The sequence below is a fragment of the Ornithorhynchus anatinus genome, chromosome 5 (genome assembly GCF_004115215.2).
Source record: "Ornithorhynchus anatinus isolate Pmale09 chromosome 5, mOrnAna1.pri.v4, whole genome shotgun sequence".
Taxonomy (NCBI): Eukaryota; Metazoa; Chordata; class Mammalia; order Monotremata; family Ornithorhynchidae; genus Ornithorhynchus; species Ornithorhynchus anatinus.
Genome location: NC_041732.1, coordinates 11,678,009 through 11,700,163, shown reverse-complemented (window position 1 = coordinate 11,700,163; position 22,155 = coordinate 11,678,009). Strand labels below are relative to the sequence as shown.

Below are 22,155 nucleotides of genomic sequence, written 5' to 3'. Positions count from 1 at the left end.
CAACCAGAATTAAAGGCAGAGATTTTGTACTGCCAATTTTATGTCAATACTGAATTCTGCCAAGTCAGTCTTCTATTTCTCACTTAGATTACAGTCCTACAGTAATTTGTGTTCCCATCCTTTTTATGTAGAACCTCAGATTGTAAAGGACTGGATATATGGCTAAATGCACCTAGTCTATATATGCAAGTGAATATGTCCTGGTGGAGCAGCATTTCTATTTCAGGAAGCTAAACTGTATGAATCCATATTAATAATGAGTCAATGTAGTGCTATTTTAGTTATTTTAGTTCTGCTGTAAGATTATTTCGCCCCATTTAAACTGCTCTATTAAATAAGAAAAGTCGAAAACCAAATCTCAGAATTGCAAATCTGCCCCTTTTGTTTAAGGTTGAGCGTCTTTGCTTTGATGAACTCAGACAGGGTGGTATGGTATAAACCTAGATGAACGATGTTTTGTTTGAAAGTGTTTATATTTGAAAAAATATATTTTGCACAAAAAAGTCAAACCCCTGGGCACATTATTACTTGTATATTTTTTCATGTTTTCTTTCCGCAGAGCGCAGCCATAGACAGTAAAATAACATCATCTTCAGCTGGAGAGAAACACTTTGATAAAAGTCCCACTAAAATCAGGCATCCTCGGAAAATTGATCTAAGAGCTCGATACTGGGCATTCCTTTTTGACAATCTTCGCCGGGCTGTTGACGAAATCTATGTCACTTGTGAGTCAGATCAGAGTGTGGTGGAGTGTAAGGTAAGGCTGGTCCAGTACTCAATTTAAAAATGTCCGAGTCTCTGATACTTGCTGTGTTCGATTTAGAACATGCCCCAATTAGGTAATTAGGGAAATTAGCTTTTCCTGCCCCCGCCCCCACCAACCAACAACAACAAAAAACCCAACCAAAAAACAATAAAAAGCGTATTGACCTGTATGACTTTATGAGAAATCATGTCTTGGCTTCATTGACTTCATTTGCGAATCTCTCTTGTGCAGTCAGTACATTCCTCTTTGGCAGTAGGACGTTTTGCAAATGAAAAGCGCCTTTTAAAGTTGTTTCAACTTATCCATTGCAGTGAAAGTTACAACCCCTAAATGACTGACTCTCTTTCCATCTGTCGTCTGTGTTCACGTTAACTGCTGCAGGTGGCACTAGTGAGATTCTGCCTGTTCTCCCATTCTTTGGTTTCTGTTTCATGTCCTAATTGGACACTGCACCCTCTCTGCTGAGAGAGTTATCCCTCTTTTAATTCACTTTCCGATGGGGAAAAAATGTGACTGATGTCTGTGTCTAAACAATGCCTGGTTGGAATGCCACTGAAAGGTGTTTTCCAATTTGAGGTAACTTTATGTTCGTAATAAATGCAGAACGGAGACTGAAAATACGGCGTCTCTCCAGCTATTCAGTTGAGAGAGATACCCTTTTAATAAATATGAATTATACATGTTATTACTTAATAAGGAGGAAAACAATCGTACTGAAAAAAAGGCAGAACAGTCAGTGTTTATGGAAATACTAGATAAAAATTCTGTCTTCACATTCAGCGTGACTAGAGACTCAGAAAACTCTGGAAACCATTATCCAATCATTGTAACATATGAAGGGGCTAAATAGAATTTACATCTTATCATGTGAATCTATTTTCTGCCTAAATCAGGAACAGCCAAATTAGCTTTGGGATTAGCGTGCAAATATGATTCATTAAAAGCAGCTTTCAAAATGTACAGGAGCAAAAAGCTTTTTAGAAGGGTTTTGGGTTGTTAGAGACTTATGCTGTTCAGCTTTTTTTGTCCTAGGGAGTTTTTCTATGTTTGAGAAAAGTCATATGATTTAGAGGATAATCCAATATTTTTTTTAAAAAAGTATTGGAAGGAGAAAAAGTTTATTTGTGTCATTTACCACATGGTGGATGGATTGATTGATATCTCAATGTTTAGCAACTATTTTCTGAGTCTCCGATAGCACCTCAGAGGATGTATGGTATAATGCCTGTACTGCTTCAGTAGCCGAAACATAGTTTGAATTTCCTTTCTGGGCCTTCCACTCCTTTTCTATGAAACCATAGAAAGTTTAAATGGTACTGGTTAAAAGTGGGAAATTGCCCCATTTTGAATTAGCTCTTTGTAGGCAGGAAACATGTCTCCAATTCTGTTTTACTGAGTAAGCACTCGACAAATACCATTGATTGATTAGGGAGTGATGCTGAACTACCATTGTGTATGAGCAGCAACATTTTTTTTTCCAGCCTCAAATCTCAACAGGTATTACCAGACTTGTTCATTTACCACAAGTCTCATCAGCTGCATGGAAGTTTTTAATTTGCCCCATTGGCACTGGACGAGAGAATTTGGCCTTCAGTTCTTCCAGAAAATCACAGAATGCACGTTCAGTGCAGGGTGGAAAGTCCTGGGCAAACTGGCTCCCAGGGATAGAGGATGGCTTGGTCAAAGCAGTAGCAATGTCATTAGACGATACCCTGAGCACCCATATTTAACTATCCCACCCATCCCACAGGGGGAAGTGACTAGATAAAAAATCCCATAACTTGTTTGCCTCAATCAAATAGGCCTCACCTGTTTACCGTGATTGGTATATTTCTCCTTGGGTAGTACAACCTACTAAGTGCCAAGAAGAGAGTAACTGTGACCAATCATTTAAACTTTCTGTACTTTAAATTCTGCATCTATAAAAATGGATATAATATCTTGACCTCCCTGGTTCCCCCATCTTATACCTGTAAAACTTTTCATTTTCAAAAAGAAAATGGGTGAACATCTGTACTAGTTGAAAGTGTCCATTGAGTCTTTAGAATAAAGGCTCTTTGAAATTTGAGGAGGAATATTTTTGTTCAGCAGGAGTGGCAGTCTTACTTGGTTTACTGCAGAAAGGCTGGGGGAGGTGCTCAGTACTGAACAAATACTATTAGCACCAACAGAAGCAACAGGGTCTAGTGGGCAGAGCATGGACCTGGTAGTCAGAAGGACCTGAGTTCTAATACTGGCTCTCCCACTTGTTTCCTTTGTGACTCCATTCTTCTCTGCCTCAGTTCCCTCCTCTGTAAAATGGGGATTAAGACAGTGAGCCTCATATGGGACATGGACGGTGTTCAACCTGATTAACTTGTCTCTAACCCAGCGGTTAGTACAGTGACAGGCAAAGCATTTAACTGACATTTTAAAAACAAAACAAATCACTAACCACTAATCACTAAAATGCACAAAATCTCTCAAGTGTATGCCAAACAGAGGGGCATCAAGATAACCACCACTTTCTCCTTGAGGAAAAACAAATATCCACGTCACACCCCATGTTGGCCATATTGAAGGCTTTGAAGAGAAGCTACAGTAATGTTCTCATATTTTAGAGAGATGTCAGGAAGCACTCCTCTTGTTTATGTAATTATGTTCATCCTCTGCTCTTATGTAAATATGTTTATTGGAAAATTCAGTAATTAAGCGGTTTCTTCCTATCACAGTAGCATCTACTAGATCTTGCTGCTGTTCTCTTTCTTGCTGCCATTCTTAATAAATAATTGGAGTATCTACTTCTGGTGACCCTCTCAAGCTCTTAGTACAGAGTTCTGCACTCAGCAGGTCTTCAATCAAAACCATTGATTCATTGTTGAAATTAGAATCTGTGGTAATCAATCAATGGTATTTATTGAGGACTCACTCTGTACAGAGCTCTATATTAAGTGCTTGGGAGAGTACAATACAGCAGGCTTGGTAGACGCATTCCCTGCCCACAACAAGCTTACAGTCAAGAGGAGGAGACAGATGGTACAAATAAATATTTTATGGATATGTATATAAGTGCCGGGGGGTAAATACCAAACAATAATACGAATTGAATTTAATACAAAAAAGAAAGGAAAGGGTAGGTAAGGGGTTGATTTTTAGACACATAGATGAAATGGGACTCTCCTTGTAAAGACACTAGCCTGTCTAGACCAGTTCTGGAGACCCATCGAAGAGTCCCGCTAGTTTGTAATCTCCTGGAGAGCAGCAGTCACACCTTCTCTATTGAACTCTTCCCCAAGTGTTTAATAATCTACATATTCTCTGCATATCGTAAGTGCTCACTGAATATCATTGATTGATTGATGAACAGTCTTCTGTCAAATGGCAGTTCCTTTGGTAGCATTCTTTTTCACTAGTCATTGGGTTGTAACTCCTTATGGAAGAATTGGAGTATGATCTTCTTCAATTCTAAGCTATTGTTAAGGTTTACAGACACTTTTGCTTAGCCATCCTGCTTAATTTGTAGAGAGAGAGATTAGTTTATTCTCTCAGGGAGACCCTCTCTTCCATCCCTCTCTCGTCAAATAATCAATGATATATTTCTGAGTGCTTACTGTGTACAGAGCACTGGACTAAGCACCGGGGAGAGCCCAGTACAACAAAATTGACAGACATGTTCCCTAGACTCTCCCGACCTCTCCTTTTTTTCCTTTAAGCTCCAAGACATAGCTGTAACTTATTTATATTGATGTCTGTCTCCCCCTTTAGACTGTAAGGTTGCTGTGGGCAGGGAATGTGTCTGTTATATTGTAACCTCCCAAGCGCTTAGTACAGGTTCTGTGCACAGTGAGAGCTCAAATATGATTGACTGACATGCCGTCTTATTTTGCTGGAGGGTAAATGCATGGTACTTTCATTTGAAATTGAGAATTGCTTATTGCTTTCTGGTTTGAGGATTTCTTTACTTTAATCCCTTATTTACTATATGGTCATTTTCAAAAGCTAAAAATAACACAAGAATTTGCTTGTAAATTCAATGGGCTGGAAGTTAAATTTCAGGATTTGGTTTTAGAAGAAGCTAAAAATATATAACCTGGATAATAATTCAGAGTATATCCAGTTCTTCAGTCACATATGTTTTTCCTACACACTCTGGATATACGCCTTTCGGGGATTAAGGAACATTTTTCCAACATTTTTCCAACAATGTGTGCTTTGATAGAACATGATGCAGTATCAGAAAAGGCAGTTGTCCCCATGTCCATGGCGCTGGTACTGTAACGGGAGATTTGCTTCATTTGAGATTTGTCAGGAACACATCCCTCACAGTTGAAGAAAATTTAGCATACGAGTGAAGTGAGTTTGACATTTGATGTCGAGTGTCTGTCTCCCCCCTCTAGACTGTAAGCTCCTGGTGGGCGGGGAGGATGTGTACCAACTCTGTTATATGGCACTCTGCCAAGTGTGTAGTACAGTGATCTGCACACAGTAAATGCTTAATAAATACCATGGATTGATAAGAAATTCCATTCTGGATCAAACCAGCGATCCATACAAAGAATGGCAGTTGTGCACGGTAGCAACAGAGAATTCCCAGAACATTGACAGTTGCCCTCCTTGTCACCTTATCCTAGTGATTTCTCTGCAGTAATCCGCTCTATACCTCCTCCTTGTTCTGACCCCACCTTTCGTGAAGGATGGCTGCCTCCACAAGTTCATATAGTAATAAAATCCACATGCTCACCACCTGCTCCTGGATGAAGTGTTTCCTTTCGTTTTGAACTTCCACACTTTGAAGCTTCAATAGCTGCCCCTTAGTTCTGTTATTCTGAAGCAGCTGGTAGAAGGCTACTCTGCCTCCAGCCTGTGGACCAGTTTTGAAGAAGAATCTTGTAGCTCTTTAAATGAACTTGGAGTATTTGTGTTTTGCCAAAATTGAAAGCAATCAGCTACTCCCTTCACCATCCTTCAAATTTTTGATGTTTTAATTCTGTGAGTTTTTTTCCATTTGCTACAGATAGATTGATCTTACTTTCAATACAGACTCCTCAGGCTTGGAAATTTCAATCACTGAATCAGTCGATTGCAGACCGCTGTCTCAGGCACTTGCGAAAGTCAGTACAACAAAGTTGGAAGACTCGAAATAACCAATATCTTTGGTATACATAGTAGAATCTAGAATCATATTTCATGGTTCATTACTTTAGATTAACAGGCCCAGTAAAAAAACAAAAACAAATGTTTTGTGTTGCAAATAAGGAAAAAGGAATAGTTCAGTTTTACTCTTCTGTGACACCTTTCCTTGATTCATTGTGCTATCAGCTGTTTGCCACTTAATCTCTTGAACTAATTATTATATGTATTAATAATATTTATTGATCCCTTGGGTGTGTCTGACATTTTGGTAGGCACTGCAGAGTAAATCAACAAAGACCTAGTCCTGGCTCTCTCTGAAGTTAATGTACTTAAATAGCTGCACATTAAAAATATTTTACATACGTCCCCAAATCTCCAAAATCCTATTCGAATTGTTGTCTTTGGTTTCAACTTCCCTCAGATCCGTTTTTATTAGACGGTCCTCTGGTTTTCAGGACATAGAGCTTTTTGTTTGTCTTGTCTTGCGTTGGTTAGCCTGGGCTCTGGTGAATTAATTTTGGAATAGCTTATTTGAATAAAGTCAGAATTTCTTGTCAGTTCTCCATTTTATTATACACCTTGTAAGCAGGATGGAGAAAGCAATTTTGAACTTAATAGGATACATCGAGAAGAAGCATGGCCATAGTGGAAGGAGCAGGGACTTGAGAGTCAGAAAACCTGTGTTCTAATCCCAGCTCTGTCACTTCCTTGCTGTAAGATCTTGGGCAAATCACTTTACTTCTCTGTCCCCCAATTTCCTCATCTATAGCATAAAGATGAAATACCAGTTCTCCTGTCTATTTAGACCGTGAGCCCTTGAGCCCTATGTGGGACAGGAGCTCGCTGTAGGCAGGGAATGTGTGTGTTTATTGTTATATTGTACTCTCCCAAGTGCTTAGTACAGCGCTGTGCACACAGTAAGCGCTCAATAAATGCGATTCATGGAATGAATGAACTCTGACCAGATTATCCCACCACCTAGTCCAGTCCTTGGCACATAGAAAAGACTAAATAAATATGGTTATTTTACAATATTTACCTTTAATTTTACTTTATAGCTAGTGTAACTATAATTCATTACATTGATATTCCTTAAATATGTGAATTCAAGAATGCATAATGTGAATATTCCTATATTTACTAATGACTATGAATTATCCCATTGTAAAAATAGTGGGTTTTTAAAAATTAGATTTAAGTGCTAATTGTGTGCCAGGCACTGTTCTAAGCACTGGGATAGATACAAGCTGGACACAGTCCATGTCCCACATGGGGATCACAGTGGTAATCCTCATTTTGCAGATGAGGTAACCAAGGCTCAGGGAATTTAAGTGACTTGCCCAAGGTCACACAGCAGACAAGTGGCGGATCCAGGTTTAGAACCCAGGTCCGCCTGACTCCCAGGCCCATGCTCTATCCAGTAGGCCATGCTACTTCTCACTTTCTTAGGATGCCTGGAATGCTGTGAAGTTTTTTCAGACTTTTTTAGATGAATAAAATTGTTTTAGAAAGCATAGTGGACATATTTTTAAGATATGTCTCTAATCCTTTCTATCAGCACTTATTTCATCCAACTCATTTTATATTATTTTGTGGTTAAAATTGGTGTGGTCAGGGAGCATATCTATCAACTCTATTGTACTCTCCCAAATGCTTAGTACAGTGTTCTGCACCCAGTAAGTGGTCCATAAAATACAATTGACTAAATAAAAGTGTGAAAGACGGTGTGTGCATACTAGACAGGATGTAGCTAGGAGCCTCTCCTGAAGCTCAGACAACTGAGGCATTTCAGTGGTATCCACCCAGAGAGAGGCGGTGAAATTTGTTTTGTCTTTTTTTTGGTTCATTTTACAAGCGGTTTGTGCAAGTAGATATCCTTTAAAAGGTGTCTCAAAGGAGGTAAAGAGCGAATCAACTGAGGTTCTTGTCATTTTCACTGGAAATACCTAAGTATTGTTCAAACTCGAATTTAGTCCTCACCGTGAAATTCAGAGGCCGTTCATATTGGCCTATTTTAGTCAGACCAACATCAGACAAGGTTATTAGGGTGTCCCACGTGGGGCTCACACTCTTAATCCCCATTTTACAGATGAAGTAACCGAGGCACAGAGAAATGAAGTAACTTGCCCAAGGTCACACAGCAGACAAGTGGTGGAACATATAGACTAAGACAGGGGAGGACAAGCATTTTATTCTCATTTTGCAAGTGAGGAAAGTGAGGTACAGCAAAATTAAGCGGTGTCCCCAAAGTCATGTGGCAGACACTGTTGGATCCGGGACTAGAACTCGGTTATCCAACTCTGTGCTTATTCCTTCAGGCCACAGTGCCTCCACAGAGTGAGGGCTTAAAAGTGAGGAGTGAATTGTGCAATAATGAGATTGTCTAATCTGGAGAGAAAAACCAAGATAGGTTCTTTGGCCCTTTTTGAGCAGTATGGCCTAGTGGATAGAGCATGAGCCTGGGGAGTCAGAAGGACTTGGGTTCTAATGTCAGCTCTTAGACTTGTGTGCTGTGGGAGCTTGGGCAATCACTTAACTTCTCTGTGCCTCAGGTACCTCATCTGTAAAATGGGGATTAAGACAGTGAGCCCCATGTGGATCATGGATGGAATTCAGCCTGATTAGCTTGTCTCTAACCCAGCGCTTAGTACAGTGACAGGCACATAATAAACACGTAACAAGTACCATAAAAAAACCCCAAACTGCCAAGTGAGCCTAATAATGACCCTAAAAGAAGGATGTGTCATGTGCCACTTTGACGTGAACATGTTGGTTTTTAGTGTTAACGCAAATTAAGGTCCATCCTCAATCTCCACACTTGCTGCAATTTGTCTTTTAACTTATGTGTGGAGAATCTAAATTGACAGGAAATGTAGGGCTTTTAGTTGGCAGTATAACCTCTCTGAGCAGGCCAACTTGTATAAGATGTTGGAACAAACTAGAATATGAAAAGCCTTTAGCCACTGCAGTAAAATATTTTGATCTGCTAACAGGAAATGGCCAATTAAGATGGAGCACCAGAATATTGAGCAATATACAAATATGCCTTTCTTTAACACCTAAAATCCTCAGGTTCTCATCTCATGTAGAGTATAGGAAAATTTCATTTAAAATCTGAACCGTAGATTTTATTGTTTGTAGCAGAAATTCAAAATGCTGTGGGTTTATCTCCTGTAGAGGGTAGAAAGTGAGGTTGAAAGTGCGTCGCCGTCGTCAGTCATAACCAGGCATAGCTATTTTTTGAATGCTTAGAGTGCGTACTCTTTTAGACAATACAGACCTTGCCGTCAAAAAGCCACATGCATGTCATACAGATGAAGTGGAGTAAGAGAAGCAGTGTGACTTAGTGGCAAGGGCCCGGGCTTCGGAGTCAGCGGCCGTGGGTTCTAATCCCACTTTCACCACTTGTCTGCTGTGTGATCTTGGGCAAGCCACTTAACTTCTCTGTGCCTCAGTTTCCTCATCTGTAAAATGGGGGTGAAGACTGTGAGCCCCACATGGGACAAGCTGATAACCTTGTATCTACTCCAGCGCTTAGAACAGTGCTTGAAGCATAGTAAACGCTGAACGAGCACCATTAAAAAACAAAAAAGGAATACAGTAATCAGTTCAGTGGGTGGAACAAGTTACAGCTTGTGCTGGTCCTTAGATGGGGCTCCGGGAGGAAAATGCCACCTGGAATTTTTTTTCCATAATACTCCCCGCTTTCATTTTAAACCGTTTACTCTCTTGTTGTTGTTCGGCCGTTTCCTCACCCTTTCTTCACAAAGGGGATGGGACCCTTCTTTACCTTCAAAAATAATGCGATTTCAATTCGACCCGATGAACTCTCTGCCGCCTTAAATCGAGGTTTTGGTCAGGGGTCTCACACAGCGTACAAGTTTCCACCACTTCGGCACCATAGGTCACAGCGGCTGCCCTCACCACTGTAGTTGAACTAGCGAGCCGTATTGATGTCCAAGGCCCTAGGGTCCCACGCACTCGTATTGTGTGTCGGTAGGACAAAAGGATGGCGCCAACCGTCTTGCAGCGTGCGCCAGTCGCTAGAATTAATTACAAACCAATCGAATCCGTTGCAGCCAATTGGTAAACTAATTGGTAACTTTAGCTGTACATCTATATGTAGTTATCTGGATGCCTGGAACGGCGCTTTCAGAGCCACTTTTGTTCTGCTTCTTCCTGCTCGACAAAATGGCCTTCATAGCTTTAGGGAGAAAGATGCGCATCAGTGAATATGGGGCCACTCCAGCTGCTTGTCTTGTTTGTATTCCCTTGTTCGGAAAACATGACTCAGATTACGGCTGCATGGTACTGCCCTGATCATTTCTGATAATGTTTGAGCCGAACATTCCTTCAAATAGATTGTCGAAGCCATCAAACGCACTTTTGTGTGCCAACTAGCCCCAGAAATAGAGCAGCTTGTATTCTGGGCAGGTGAAATAATTTGTAGACTTCTTAGGTTTTTCTGAATTAAATCTTGCTTCTAAGGCTTTACGTGTGGATGATTGAAGTAAGGTGAAGTAAAGAGTTGACATGGTGTTTGTGGATTTTAGACCAGGCAGACAGCAAAAATATCTTAATTTGTTCTCTTCCTGACTCTGGTAGACTTTCATTACCAGTGATTTGGCATCAAGAGTTACCTTTGGAAAGAAATAAACAATGCTTCTCTCTTGGGGTGTTGGGTATAGAGAAGTATTTTTTGTGCCTAAAATCAAGGTGTCACTGAATTTCATTTATAAGTATTTAGGTGTATTTCATTACTGTCCCTGTGTCTATATTTCACAGTGGCCGGGGACCATAAGTTTAGAACACTCTAAATGGAGACTCTCACACCTCCACATTTGCTGAGGATTACTGGGAATTTAGTTACAATTTGCCTGTCCTGCTGCAGTGGCGGATAGTAATTTTTCTCTTAACGTGGTATTTTCCTCTTGTGTTTTCCTGAACGTTCTGGAAAACAAGCTTCTAATAACTGCATATAGAGTGTGAGATCTTTAAAAGTGGTCAAACTTGGAAGAACTTTATGTTGCTCAGTTGTGTTTTCCATTCGATGGGTACCCACAGTCCTACACATACAGCTCCGCAATGAAAGCCCCACTGCTCCTCTCTGAGAGGCATGTCAGATGTCGCTTGCTTATTCCGCACTCATTGCCTTCCCCAGAACTCTCATTTGCACCAACACGTACATACCGATGTGTCCCAGAGCCTAACCCATGCCAGCTTGCAGTAAAAACCATGAGGCTCGTGTCATTTCTGATGTCCAAAGGAGAAAATTAGAAGGGCAAAAAATGGTAATTGTAATAGGGTGGAATGAAACCTAAATGTTTTGTTCATCTTAACTGATTGGAAATGGATTCTCTCTAAAACTCAGCCTTTCAAAATTGTTTATATCTTGGAAACTCAGACACTAGAGATGCCGTTTAGATCCAGTTAGCGAATTCCCATTCCCTTTGCTTTTTCTTGCTTTTCCAATTAGGCAAACTAAGGTTTGCTAAATAATTGATGTAGCAAAATCATTTGTGACCATTTCACTCCATCACACTGACGTAGACTAATTTCATTCCATAAACCAAAGCCATGTTCATTCTCCTTGGTTTCTTGGCGCCTGCTTAAGAGCATAGTATAGGCTACCTTTTAAACTGTTATTTTTCATTTAGTTGTACATTTTAAAATTGATAATGGTTTTACAGTCTGCAGCAATATCACCGCAAAAATTAGCATAATGAGTACTGAATACTTAGTGATGCCAGAGATATGATTACGAAGCTATGAGACATTTAAGAGAAGTAGCGTGGCTCAGTGGAAAGAGTACGGGCTTAGGAGTCAGGGGTCATGGGTTCTAATTCCAGTTCCGCCACCTGTCAGCTGGGTGACTTTGGGCAAGTCACTTAACTTCTCGGTGCCTCAGTTACCTCATCTGTAAAATGGGGGTCAAGACTGTGAGCCCCACATGGGACAACCTTGGTATAAATACAGAAGCGTTTAGACTGTGAGCCCATCATTGGACAGGGATTGTCTTTATCTGCTGCCGAATTGTATATTCCAAGTATTTAGTACAGTGCTGTGCACATAGTAAGCGCTCAGTAAATACACTTGAATGAATCCCAGGACTCCTGTTGCCTCTTGGGCCTCATTGAGCCTTTCAGTATTCCTTTGATTGTTGAGATAGGAAAAACTAGCTGGGCCTAGATTTTTAAACATCAAGGAAAAATCAGTCATTAGGATGTCCTACTCAGTGTTCGAATTGTCATCTCACAATTTCATCTTTTTAATGCATGTTTTTTTTTTAATTAGGAGGTGCTAATGATGCTGGATAACTATGTAAGAGATTTCAAAGCACTAATTGACTGGATACAGCTTCAGGAGAAACTAGAGAAGGCAGATGCTCAAAGCAGGTAATGGTATCCAAGGCCTCAGAATTTACAATTGCTCACTTTCTGCTGAGGCCAGATTGGGGGCTCAGAGTGGCTCGGTCACCCCAACCAAGCCCTCCGAGAGGGCACTTTTGCAGCCAGGAGGCCGAAGCGGGCCCAGAAATCCGTTCCCTTAGTTTCCATCCTCGGTGGCATTTCTAAAATGGATAGAGCCATACTAGGCAAGAGGGAATATTCCACACCACTCAGGATTCCAGCTCTCAACAACGTGGGTTCGTTATTTGAGTGACATATCCAGAGACCATGCCTTCCAATTGCAAATTATTCTAATTTATAGTATTAATAGCAACGTGGTGCCTAGTGAAAAGAGCACAGACCTGGGATTCAGAGGACCTGGGTTCTAATCCTGTCTCTGTCACTTGCCTCCTGTGACCCTGGGCAAATCACCTTATTGATTCATTCAATCGTATTTATTGAGTGCTTATTGTGTGCAGAGCACTGTACTAAGCACTTGAAAAGTACAATTCAGCAATAAAGAGAGACTGTCCTTGCTCACAGCAGGTTAACAGTCTTTATTTCTCTGGGCTCCAGTTTCCTCATCTGTAGAATGAGGATTCAGTTCCTATTCTTCCTCCTATAGAGACTCTGAGTGACTGAGTCTGACCGGAATGCCTCGAATCCACCTCGGCGCTCAGTACGGTGCTTGGCACACAGTAAGCACTGAACAGATACCAAATTGTTATCAATTCAAATCATTTCGTTTGTTAATTTACTTCTGACAAAGCCATGCACTCAGCACTAGGGAAAGATACGAGGATAATAAGTAATTAAGGCACCAACTCCAGCCCATAGTGGGGCTCACTGTCTAAAAGATGGGCAGACTGGTGATGGGCCCACGAGGAAAGATTATCATGATAGATACAACAATATGAATTAAAAAATGAAAATCAAGGATAGTAATGTTAAGCGCTGCATTACATTGTTTCAAGGATCACTTTTCTCATTTACTGGTGAGAAATTAGAACTGACCCTAGTAGAGCAGTCACCAACTGTCTCAACATTACAGCAGTTGGAAAGGTAAGCTGCCTCTCCTCCTTTCTCTCCAGCAGGTCAAAACTGGACCTCAGAGATAGGGTTGCGGGGGAAGGCGCTCCCCTCCCAGGACTCCAGGGTTCGGAACCATCCCTGGGACAATGGGGCTGCCAGTGCTGCTTCTGCTGGGCTGGGCTAGATCACTGCTGGGCTTTAGCTATGGCTCTGGCAGGGAGGGAGGACATGTTAAACTCCTCTCTCCTCCCCTTTCCATCACTGGTGGTTTCCCGAAGGCTGCCCGCTAAAAGCCACTGAGGGAGAACTGAAATCTGGTGATGCACTCTAACCTTTGGCAGGGAGTCTTATTTTTATGTGAAAAAAGCTGCCATCTTACTATGCATTCTGAATTCAGCGTGTTTTGAATCTGCAGGCCTACTTCATTGGCATGGGAAGTGAAGAAAATGTCCCCCGGGCGGCATGTAATTCCAAGTCCATCTTCAGATAGGATCAACGTAACTTCCAGCGCTCGAAGGAGCTTAAATTTTGGGTGAGACCAAAAGCCCATCAATCACTACTTTATTGATTGATGGATTAAACTGTTAGGACTTTTTTCCCATGATTCTTGTTCTGTTTTACATCATATTTTTATTGTGGTGGTGATGGGACCCACAAAAAAGTCAAATCAACATGCATCAGAAAAAAGAACCTACCAGTTATCTCCATTTAGCTTGTATTGCATTGATTCTGATGCTGTCATTCTTGGGAGTGCAGGGGTCTATACCAACTTATATCAAGTTAACTAGCTGAGACGAGAAGGAGTGTTTCGTCATTCAGAGCAGAGATAAAATAAAATTATTTAGAACCGCCAAAAACCAATGCATGCTAGCACCTCAAGAATTTTCATTTATGCACTCCAGCTATATATATCAAAACATTGATACGGTATTCACAGTAAATGCTTAATAAATATGGACCGGGCTAATGATTATGCTCTAGAGGACAGAAATAGTAAATAATGCATAGTTTCCATTTTTATGTCCAGGACTCATTTACTATTCTGGAAATAACTGAAGTCTTGGTATTTGCAGATGAAAGAATTTTAAAGATCACTTTATTATTTCATAAATAGCTGCAGTTTTTCTTTTGAATGAACAGATTGGTTTTTGAAAGTTCAGCCTACTTTCTTGCTGCCTAGAATGGACTGAATGCGTCTTGATGTTGCTGTGTCTTTGCTCTGTGGTGGGAGAAGTGATTGTCTCTTGGTTTTTGAATCCTCTCCTGCATTCTGTGTACTACAACGGAATAGATCGAATCCCAGCTCTGTCACTTGTCATCTGTGTGACGGTGGGCAAGTCACTTAACTTCTCTGTACCCCAGTTACCTCATTTGTAAAATGGGGATGAAGACTGTGAGACTCATGTGGGACAACCCGATTACCCTGTATCTTCCCCAGTGCTTAGAACAGTGCTCTGCACATAGTAAGCGCTTAACAAATACCAACATTATTAATAGATAGATGGCTTATGGACTGTCAAAGATCAGACTTTGAGCAGGAAAGAAGTGAAGTGAAGCAGCTACTGAATTCACATTTGACAAAATGAATCAAAAAAGTTGACCCGTGAGTATTATGATGGTCACACTTGGCTTTTTAAATTGTACCTTCTAGCTCTTGATTGGTCTTTATGTTTTCAAACTAGACCCCCCATTTTTCGAATTTTTAAATGTATTCATTTGCCTTTAGGGGTCCTTCTGGAGCGATCACTGCCACCCGTCTGGCCCCCACAGGTGTGAGTTGGGCCGACAAAGTCAAAGCGAATCATTCAGTTGCCGTCACTGTTCCCAACCTGCCATCTACGCAGAACTGTGCACCTATAACGGTACAGAAGACCTCCCGGAAAAATGGCAAGTGACTTTGAAATAAACAGTGAGCGCTCTTATTTTTCTGCCTGAACAAATGAAGCTATTTACGTCCGAATCATGTCTCCGTCTTTTCACGTTGACACTGGCATGTTTATTACTGTAATAAAATGAAAGCTTTAACTTAAGTAAAATAATGGAGAAGCCAAAAAATCAAAATGTAACTTATTCTCAGGCCTATTTAAAAGCCTAAAGAATTCTTGCCAATCTCCAACTTGTCATTTGAAACTCTAAATAGAATGATTTCTTTTTACCAGCAAAGAAAAAAGTCTCAAGTCTCTGGATTCAAACCATAAAAATTTTAGGTGGTAGTTACTATTTTAAGATTATAGATGAATATTCTGCTTTGGAACTCCTCCATACATCTGTTTTCTACATGTTTTCGGGAAGGTTAGTGAGCATGGATAAATAACAAGTGTTGTAATTGTCTAGCTCATAAAGGTAAAAGTGATCCTATAAGTTTAGTGGGCCTGAGATAATTTTCTAAAATAACTCCACAAGAGACTTAGATATGTCCTCAGAGATCAGAGTTCTAGACCAGCGCTGAAGAAGTGATCATGGAGCAGACTTCAGTTCAGAGCTTTGTGTCCTGAAAAGCCGTTTTTAATGGGAAATAATAATGACGGTATTTTTTAAGTGCTTACTATGTGCCAAACTCTGTTCTAAGCACTGAGCACTGTTCTGACTGCTGGCAAAGAAATCTTGCCTCTGCCTTGGGAATGTTGTTTTGTTGTATCTCTTCACACAGGTGGGCCATAGATTTTTCCTCTAATTTTTTTTTAATGCGCTCTTCTATAATCCTCCATGCAGATAGGAGGAAAGACAGAATTACTGTTCTTATAAGGAAAAAGGGTATGAGTTTAGGAATTACAATATTTTTTTTTTTCAAGAGGATGAAACCATGGCCAAACAACCAGCATGTTATTGAGGGCTTACTATGTGCAGAGCACTGGGCTAAGTGCTTGAGAGAGTATAATACAATGCAACAAGAATTGGCAGATATGTTCTCTGCCCACAGTGAGTTTAGAATCTGGATTCTAATGTTTTTGGTGCAGAGTACCAGCCCTGGTTGACCATGGGGAGGCAGACAGTGTTTTATTCTAGCTTGATTTTGAGTGAGGCAATTATTCTCTTCTAGGTAACATTTTTTGGCTGCAAAGTAGGAAAGAGCACGGCCTAGTGGAACAAACACAGGCCTGGGAGTCAGAGGACCTGGGTTCTAATCCTGATCTGCCATATATCTATTGTAGTCACTTAACTTCTCTGTGCCTCAAGTACTTCATCTGTAAAATGAAGATCAAAACTGAGCCCCATGTGGGATGGGCACTGTGTCCAATCCCATTGCTTAGTACAATTCATGCTACATAGGAAGTACCCAAGTAATATTGTTGTTATGATTATTCATATTAATACTCTTGGCCTCATAGCTGTTAGAGGTGCATGCCCTTCTGGTTTGGGAACTCTTGTTCAAACAGATATTTTCAAGTCTTCTGCAGGAATTGATTCCTTTGATGATGGAATAGAGAGCATGTCTTGGAAAATAAAACTAAATTGGCAAATATTTACAGGATTGGCAGAATATTGGTAGTTCTTTTGTTTTGCCACAAATTAATTGCTGTACATTTTCCACCAATTACATATAGAGAGGAATTTTTAGGCTAAGAATCAATGTAATTACTTTCTCTTTGTAAGGCAATATACTTGCCTCCTTTATAATAATCTAGATGCTTGGAAAACTGAACTTACCCCATGTCAATTACCTTTGTTGCATAACACCTTTATGAGAGTCTTGAGATTTTAAATATTTTGCAAAGACAAAGCTAAGTCAAATTTGCCTTCAGCTCAGGCATTAAAAAGCAATATTGCATTTCCACATTTCTAATCTACCCTGACAGGAAATTACAAAATGCTAGATCCTCTGTAATTGAATATGCTAAATGATCAGGAATGATTTTTTTTTTTTGCTACTGAATTTCAGAAGTAACAAAATTTCCAAATGTTCAAATTTTATGGTAGTAACATTATACTCCTTTGACACAGAGTATTAAAATTATGAAGAATGTATGTAGGTAGTCACAAGGACCATAGAGATTTGAAGCAATGAGAAAGTTTGGAAACCAAATAGTGTGGAATGTGGGTAGAAAACTTTCCCAAACACTAGTGAAAAGACAGCAAACTCTTGAGATTCAACATTCAAATAGAAGAGTAAATCATGGTTTAGGATCCACTTTGTGTCCCAGACTAATTCATAGAATAATTAATTTATTTTAAGCTGACAAATTTTACCATTCAATTTATATTACAAGACTTTGATTTGCCACATTCCTATTACTTGTAGAAATGGAAGAAGAGAAATTCAGTGATAGTTGAAATCATAGAAAATTGAATCCAAAGACCTCTTTAGCCAGTATCTTAATCTTTTAAAGTAGTGGGTTACAGATTTGAATTTCTCCTCTCCTACCCATTTCTGCCCATTTCTCGGGGTGGAGGTTCCTGTGAAAGAGGAAATTGACCTAAAGCTAGACAAAAGAAAGGAGGAGAAAGAGAAGGAGAATCCAAAGTCATGAGGAAATTTGCCAGTGACAGGTGAATGCTCATATTTTCCACTACACTCAGTTCTTCCATAACTGAAAGCAGAGTGGCATAGTGGCCAGAGAATGGGACTCGGGGTCGCAAGGTTATGGGTTCTAGTCCCATTCCCCCACTTGTTGACTGTATAACCTTGGGTAAGTCACTTCACTTTTCTGTGCCTCAGTGACCTCATCTGGAAAATGGGAATTGAGACTGGGAGCCCCATGTGGGACAGGAGCTGTGTCCAACTTGATTTGCTTGTATTCACCCTCGCGCTTAGAACAGTTGCTGGCACAAAGTAAGTGTTTAACAAATACCATAATTAATTAATAACACATATTTTCAATATGTACTTGGGCTAGAATCCAGTTAGGGGATTGGGAAACATTCTTCCGACACTGTGAGCCTCCTTGGGCTCGTGAGCATTGGAACAGGTGAGTGTGCACATAAATTTCCCTTATTCTGAGGTTTTGCAAGAGCACAACCGTTACATTATAGGAAATGAGGACAAAATAGATATTTATACCTGGAAAATCCATATCCTTTTATTGGTTGACCTTTCTTTCCCAGGAAACATCAAAAGGCAACACTTTTAAGGGTAAATATAAAAGTTACTTTTTTTGTCAATTATAAGATTCATTTGAGAGGATTGGTTTAATGTTTATGACACCATCTGAATGCTTATTTTCATGGGCTCGTTCTGTGGAAAATTTTCAATGCGGAGTGATCAGGTGATTCATTTTTCCTTTGCCAAATAGTTTTGATTTAGTGTACTTGGACTTTTTTATTATTTGATGAAAGTGGTAATGAACTGTACCTTTTGATTCATAGTTTACTACTGTTTTGCTTTTTTAGTAAAATATTTGTTTGCATATCTAGGAAGAATCATTTTAATATCATGAAAAATGTGTTAACTTGTGATTCCTAAGTAAAATCATTCCGAGAAAAGCCCCAAATAATCAAGAAATACTTTGGCTTTGTGTGCTTTGAATTGATAAAATACTAATTTTTCCTTTTCAGAGGAAAAAATAGTTTTTCCAAAGATAAGGAGAGAGGTATGTCTAGTTGTTTTGGCAGTTTTTGCTCTCTTTTTTTTTTCCAGGATAATGCCTAGAGTGCCTAGTGGATAGAGCACAGGCCTGGGAGTCAGAAGGACCTGGGTTCTAATCCTAGCTCTGCCCCTTGTGTGCTGTGTGACCTTGGGCAAGTCACTTAACTTCTCTGTGCCTTGGTTACCTCACCTGTAAAATGAGGATTAAGACTGTGAGCCCCACGTGGGACATGGGCTGTGTCCAACCTCATTAGCTTGTGTCTACCCCAGCGCTTAGTAAAATGCCTGGCACAAAGTAAGTGCTTAACAAATACCACAAAAAACCCCAAAATGAAACAATGTTTGCCATTAAACACAAGTAGAATTTAGGGAGCTAACTGAACTTCTGCTAAAAATGATTCCCAAACTTATCACTAACCATGATATCTTTCTTCTTTTATATGTTGGAAATATTTGACCAATCCCTTCGAAAAATAGAAGATCATTTTCAGGATTTTCTTTTTCTTCCTTTTTTTCCTTTACATTTTCTATACATTTCTTTACATTTTCTTGGTAGCGATCGGGGTGACCACACTTAATGGCCTCTAAAGGCACTCGACTTACTGCATCTCAACAGCCAGGACATTAAAGCAAGTAGAGTAGAAAAGGAGAAGGGATAGGGAGAAAGAAAGATAGAGCATCTCAGGTCTGCATCTTTCTTTCTCCTCTCTCATTTCTTCTGTCACACTTAAAGTTGGGAAACTGAGTAACAGCCTCTGGAGAAGCATCTCGGTCTCAAAGTTCAGGAGCTGGGGTCCTTCAGAATAGAGAGAACAGAAGCCTTTGTGTTGGGAGAGAACAGTTTTGCAGAGAGTTGGTGGGACTACAGAAGCAGGTTGAGCTCTTCCCAGCTCTTAGTAAGTATTACTACTCAGTAATAGCAATAATAATAATAATTATGGTATTTGTTAAGCGCTCAACTATGTGCTAGGCACTATACTAAGCACTGGGGTAGATACACACAGATTAGGTTGGACACAGTCCCTGTCCCAGATGGGGCTCACAGTCTCAATCCCCATTTTACAGATGAGGGAACTGAGGCCCAGAGAAGTGAAGTGACTTGCCCAAGGTCACACAGCAGACAAGTGGCGGAGCCGGGATTAGAACCCTTGACCTTCTGACACCCAGGCCCTTGCTCTATTCACTACGCCATGCTGCCTCTGTGTAGTAGGTACATTCAACAAGTTCTCAATAAAGGGCATTGACTGGTCGATCTATCGGAGAGTGGAATTTCCGAGACTGTGAGACTAGGTATGGTACAATGAATAGTGTTGATAGATAGAGCCAGCACGTGTCCAAATAGGTGAGTGGGTGAGACGGTATAGAGGACTGAAAGGATGGGAGTGGGTTAGGCGGAAATTAGTAAAATCCGTGAGGATATTGGCATTTTCGAGTATCTGCATAGGGGAGGAGTTGGAAAGAAGACAAGAAAGGGAGCAGAATTACTCAAGAAAGCAAAGTGGGTCCAGTGGTCCTGTAGATAACTCTAGCTAATAAATATATGGTGCGAAGGTGTATGACACGAGTGTCACAGGACGAGAAGGTGAGTGATGGAAGGATTGGGATGTTGGATTTGAGGCAGGGGAGCTAGAAGTAGGGTGACCCCAGCCCTTTTTGCCCCGAGTTGGGGAGAGGGAGGAAAAGGTGAGACCGCCCTTGGGAGAGAGCAGCAAGGAAGCCAGTATCATCTAGAGTGAGCCAGTTCTCAGTGACAGCAAGGAGGGAGCAGTGCCTGGGTTTGGAAGAGGTCAAGGATGAGAGGGAGTTTTTCCAGACCAGAATAGGTTTTCCACAGACTGTCCTTGACAGGGGTATGGAGTGGAGAACTTTGTAGGGGACAAAAATAAGGGTTGGATGGGAGTGAGCTGATGGAGATGGGAGGATTGGGGCAATGGTAAGAAAGGGAAGGCAGGAAGTTTGAAGGAAAACCCACCAAAATGTCAGTAAAGGCACAAAAAGCCGAAAGACTTACTAGATACCCAACAGAGTACTGACAGTAATGTTTAGTTGGAAACCATGCTGGGATTTTTTTGTTTTGTTTTGTTTTCCATCTCCTATCAAAAAATGACACTTGAGTGGATTGTTATAAAATATTCAGCTGTTTCAAGTTTCTTCTTGGCATACTGCCTGTTTGTCTCACAGATCTGCCCTTGAGGAAATGCTGCTGACTCAAATATGTCACTGACTGACTCAGATATGTCACATCCTGTAGAGTGGCTGTGTCAGTGTTTCTCCCCATTGTTGTCGATGATCTATTCTTACCCTTTTTTTCCCAGTTCTTTATTTAGCTCGTAACTCCAAGGGATTATCACAGAGGGATCCCGCTCTCACCACACCTCTTTAGAGATAGAATGGCTGGAAGGTGTCGGAGCCCTCTTACTGGAAAGAAAAGGCACTGAAATTTCCCTGGATCCCTGTCAGGCTCTAGAGGCATCCCAGCCAAGTAGTAAAGCTTGTTTATTTTAAAGGAGATGCATACTTCATTAAGCAAAATCTGTCAGAAAGATTTCTGTTCCTAGACCCAGACATTCCATTACTACTGGAGTTGTTGAACTGACATTCCTAAATGGGTAAATCTCACAAGACCAGGTCCAAAGAATTAGTAAGGCTGCAGCAAAAGCCGTTTTTTGTCACTTGTTAGTAGTACCAAAGAGTGAAAAGAGAGGGAAGCATAAATGAAACCGGAGTGACCAGAAGAATTGAATTATTCATTGGTAAAACTGGGCATGTAACCAAATCCAGTTGGTGATCCTTACTTTGGCCAGGGCACTACAAAAGGAGAAGTGTACGAACAGTATTCCATGAGCCAGAGGCGACACGTGGTTAATTGTTACCCTGTATCAAGAATCCATGCTAACTTATTTATCAGTACCGTGATTCTTATCAACCTTTCAGCTGCCTCCGGCATTAATGGATTTATTTCTCAGGATGTGCACGTATATGTGTATTTAACATTCCTCCATCTTTCTCCCCCATTAGATCGTAGGTTTCTTCAGGACGGGAACTTACCTAGTGCTTCAGTTGTATCTCCCAAGCACTTAGTGACGGGAGATCCCTCACTGGCCATCTCAGCCCCACTTGTACTTATAGTGAACTCCACTGCCAGTAGTGAAGCCTCAGCACTTCCGAACATGTTTACTCAGTTGTAGAGTCAACTGTTTTGCATCTACTTGTAAATACATTTTGATCTCTCGCAGTCACGGAACGTTACTTTTTTTTGTACTTGCCAAACTCTAAGTCCAAAATATTGTACCCATTGGGAGTACAATAGATACTATCAATACTTCTATATA

At 40.6% G+C, this 22,155-nt stretch overlaps 1 protein-coding gene across 6 annotated transcripts in view; it reads left to right on the top strand.

Moving 5' to 3' along the window:
- The window catches only part of SCAPER (S-phase cyclin A associated protein in the ER), a 319,884-nt gene that overhangs the window by 48,797 nt on the left and 248,932 nt on the right, over positions 1–22,155 (top strand). For all 6 annotated transcript variants that reach the window (XM_039912274.1, XM_039912273.1, XM_039912272.1 and 3 more), the window contains 4 exons: positions 560–757; positions 12,173–12,273; positions 13,715–13,831; positions 15,026–15,186. In XM_039912274.1, coding sequence (XP_039768208.1) covers positions 560–757; positions 12,173–12,273; positions 13,715–13,831; positions 15,026–15,186 — 577 coding nt within the window. The remainder of the gene's footprint in view (positions 1–559; positions 758–12,172; positions 12,274–13,714; positions 13,832–15,025; positions 15,187–22,155) is intronic.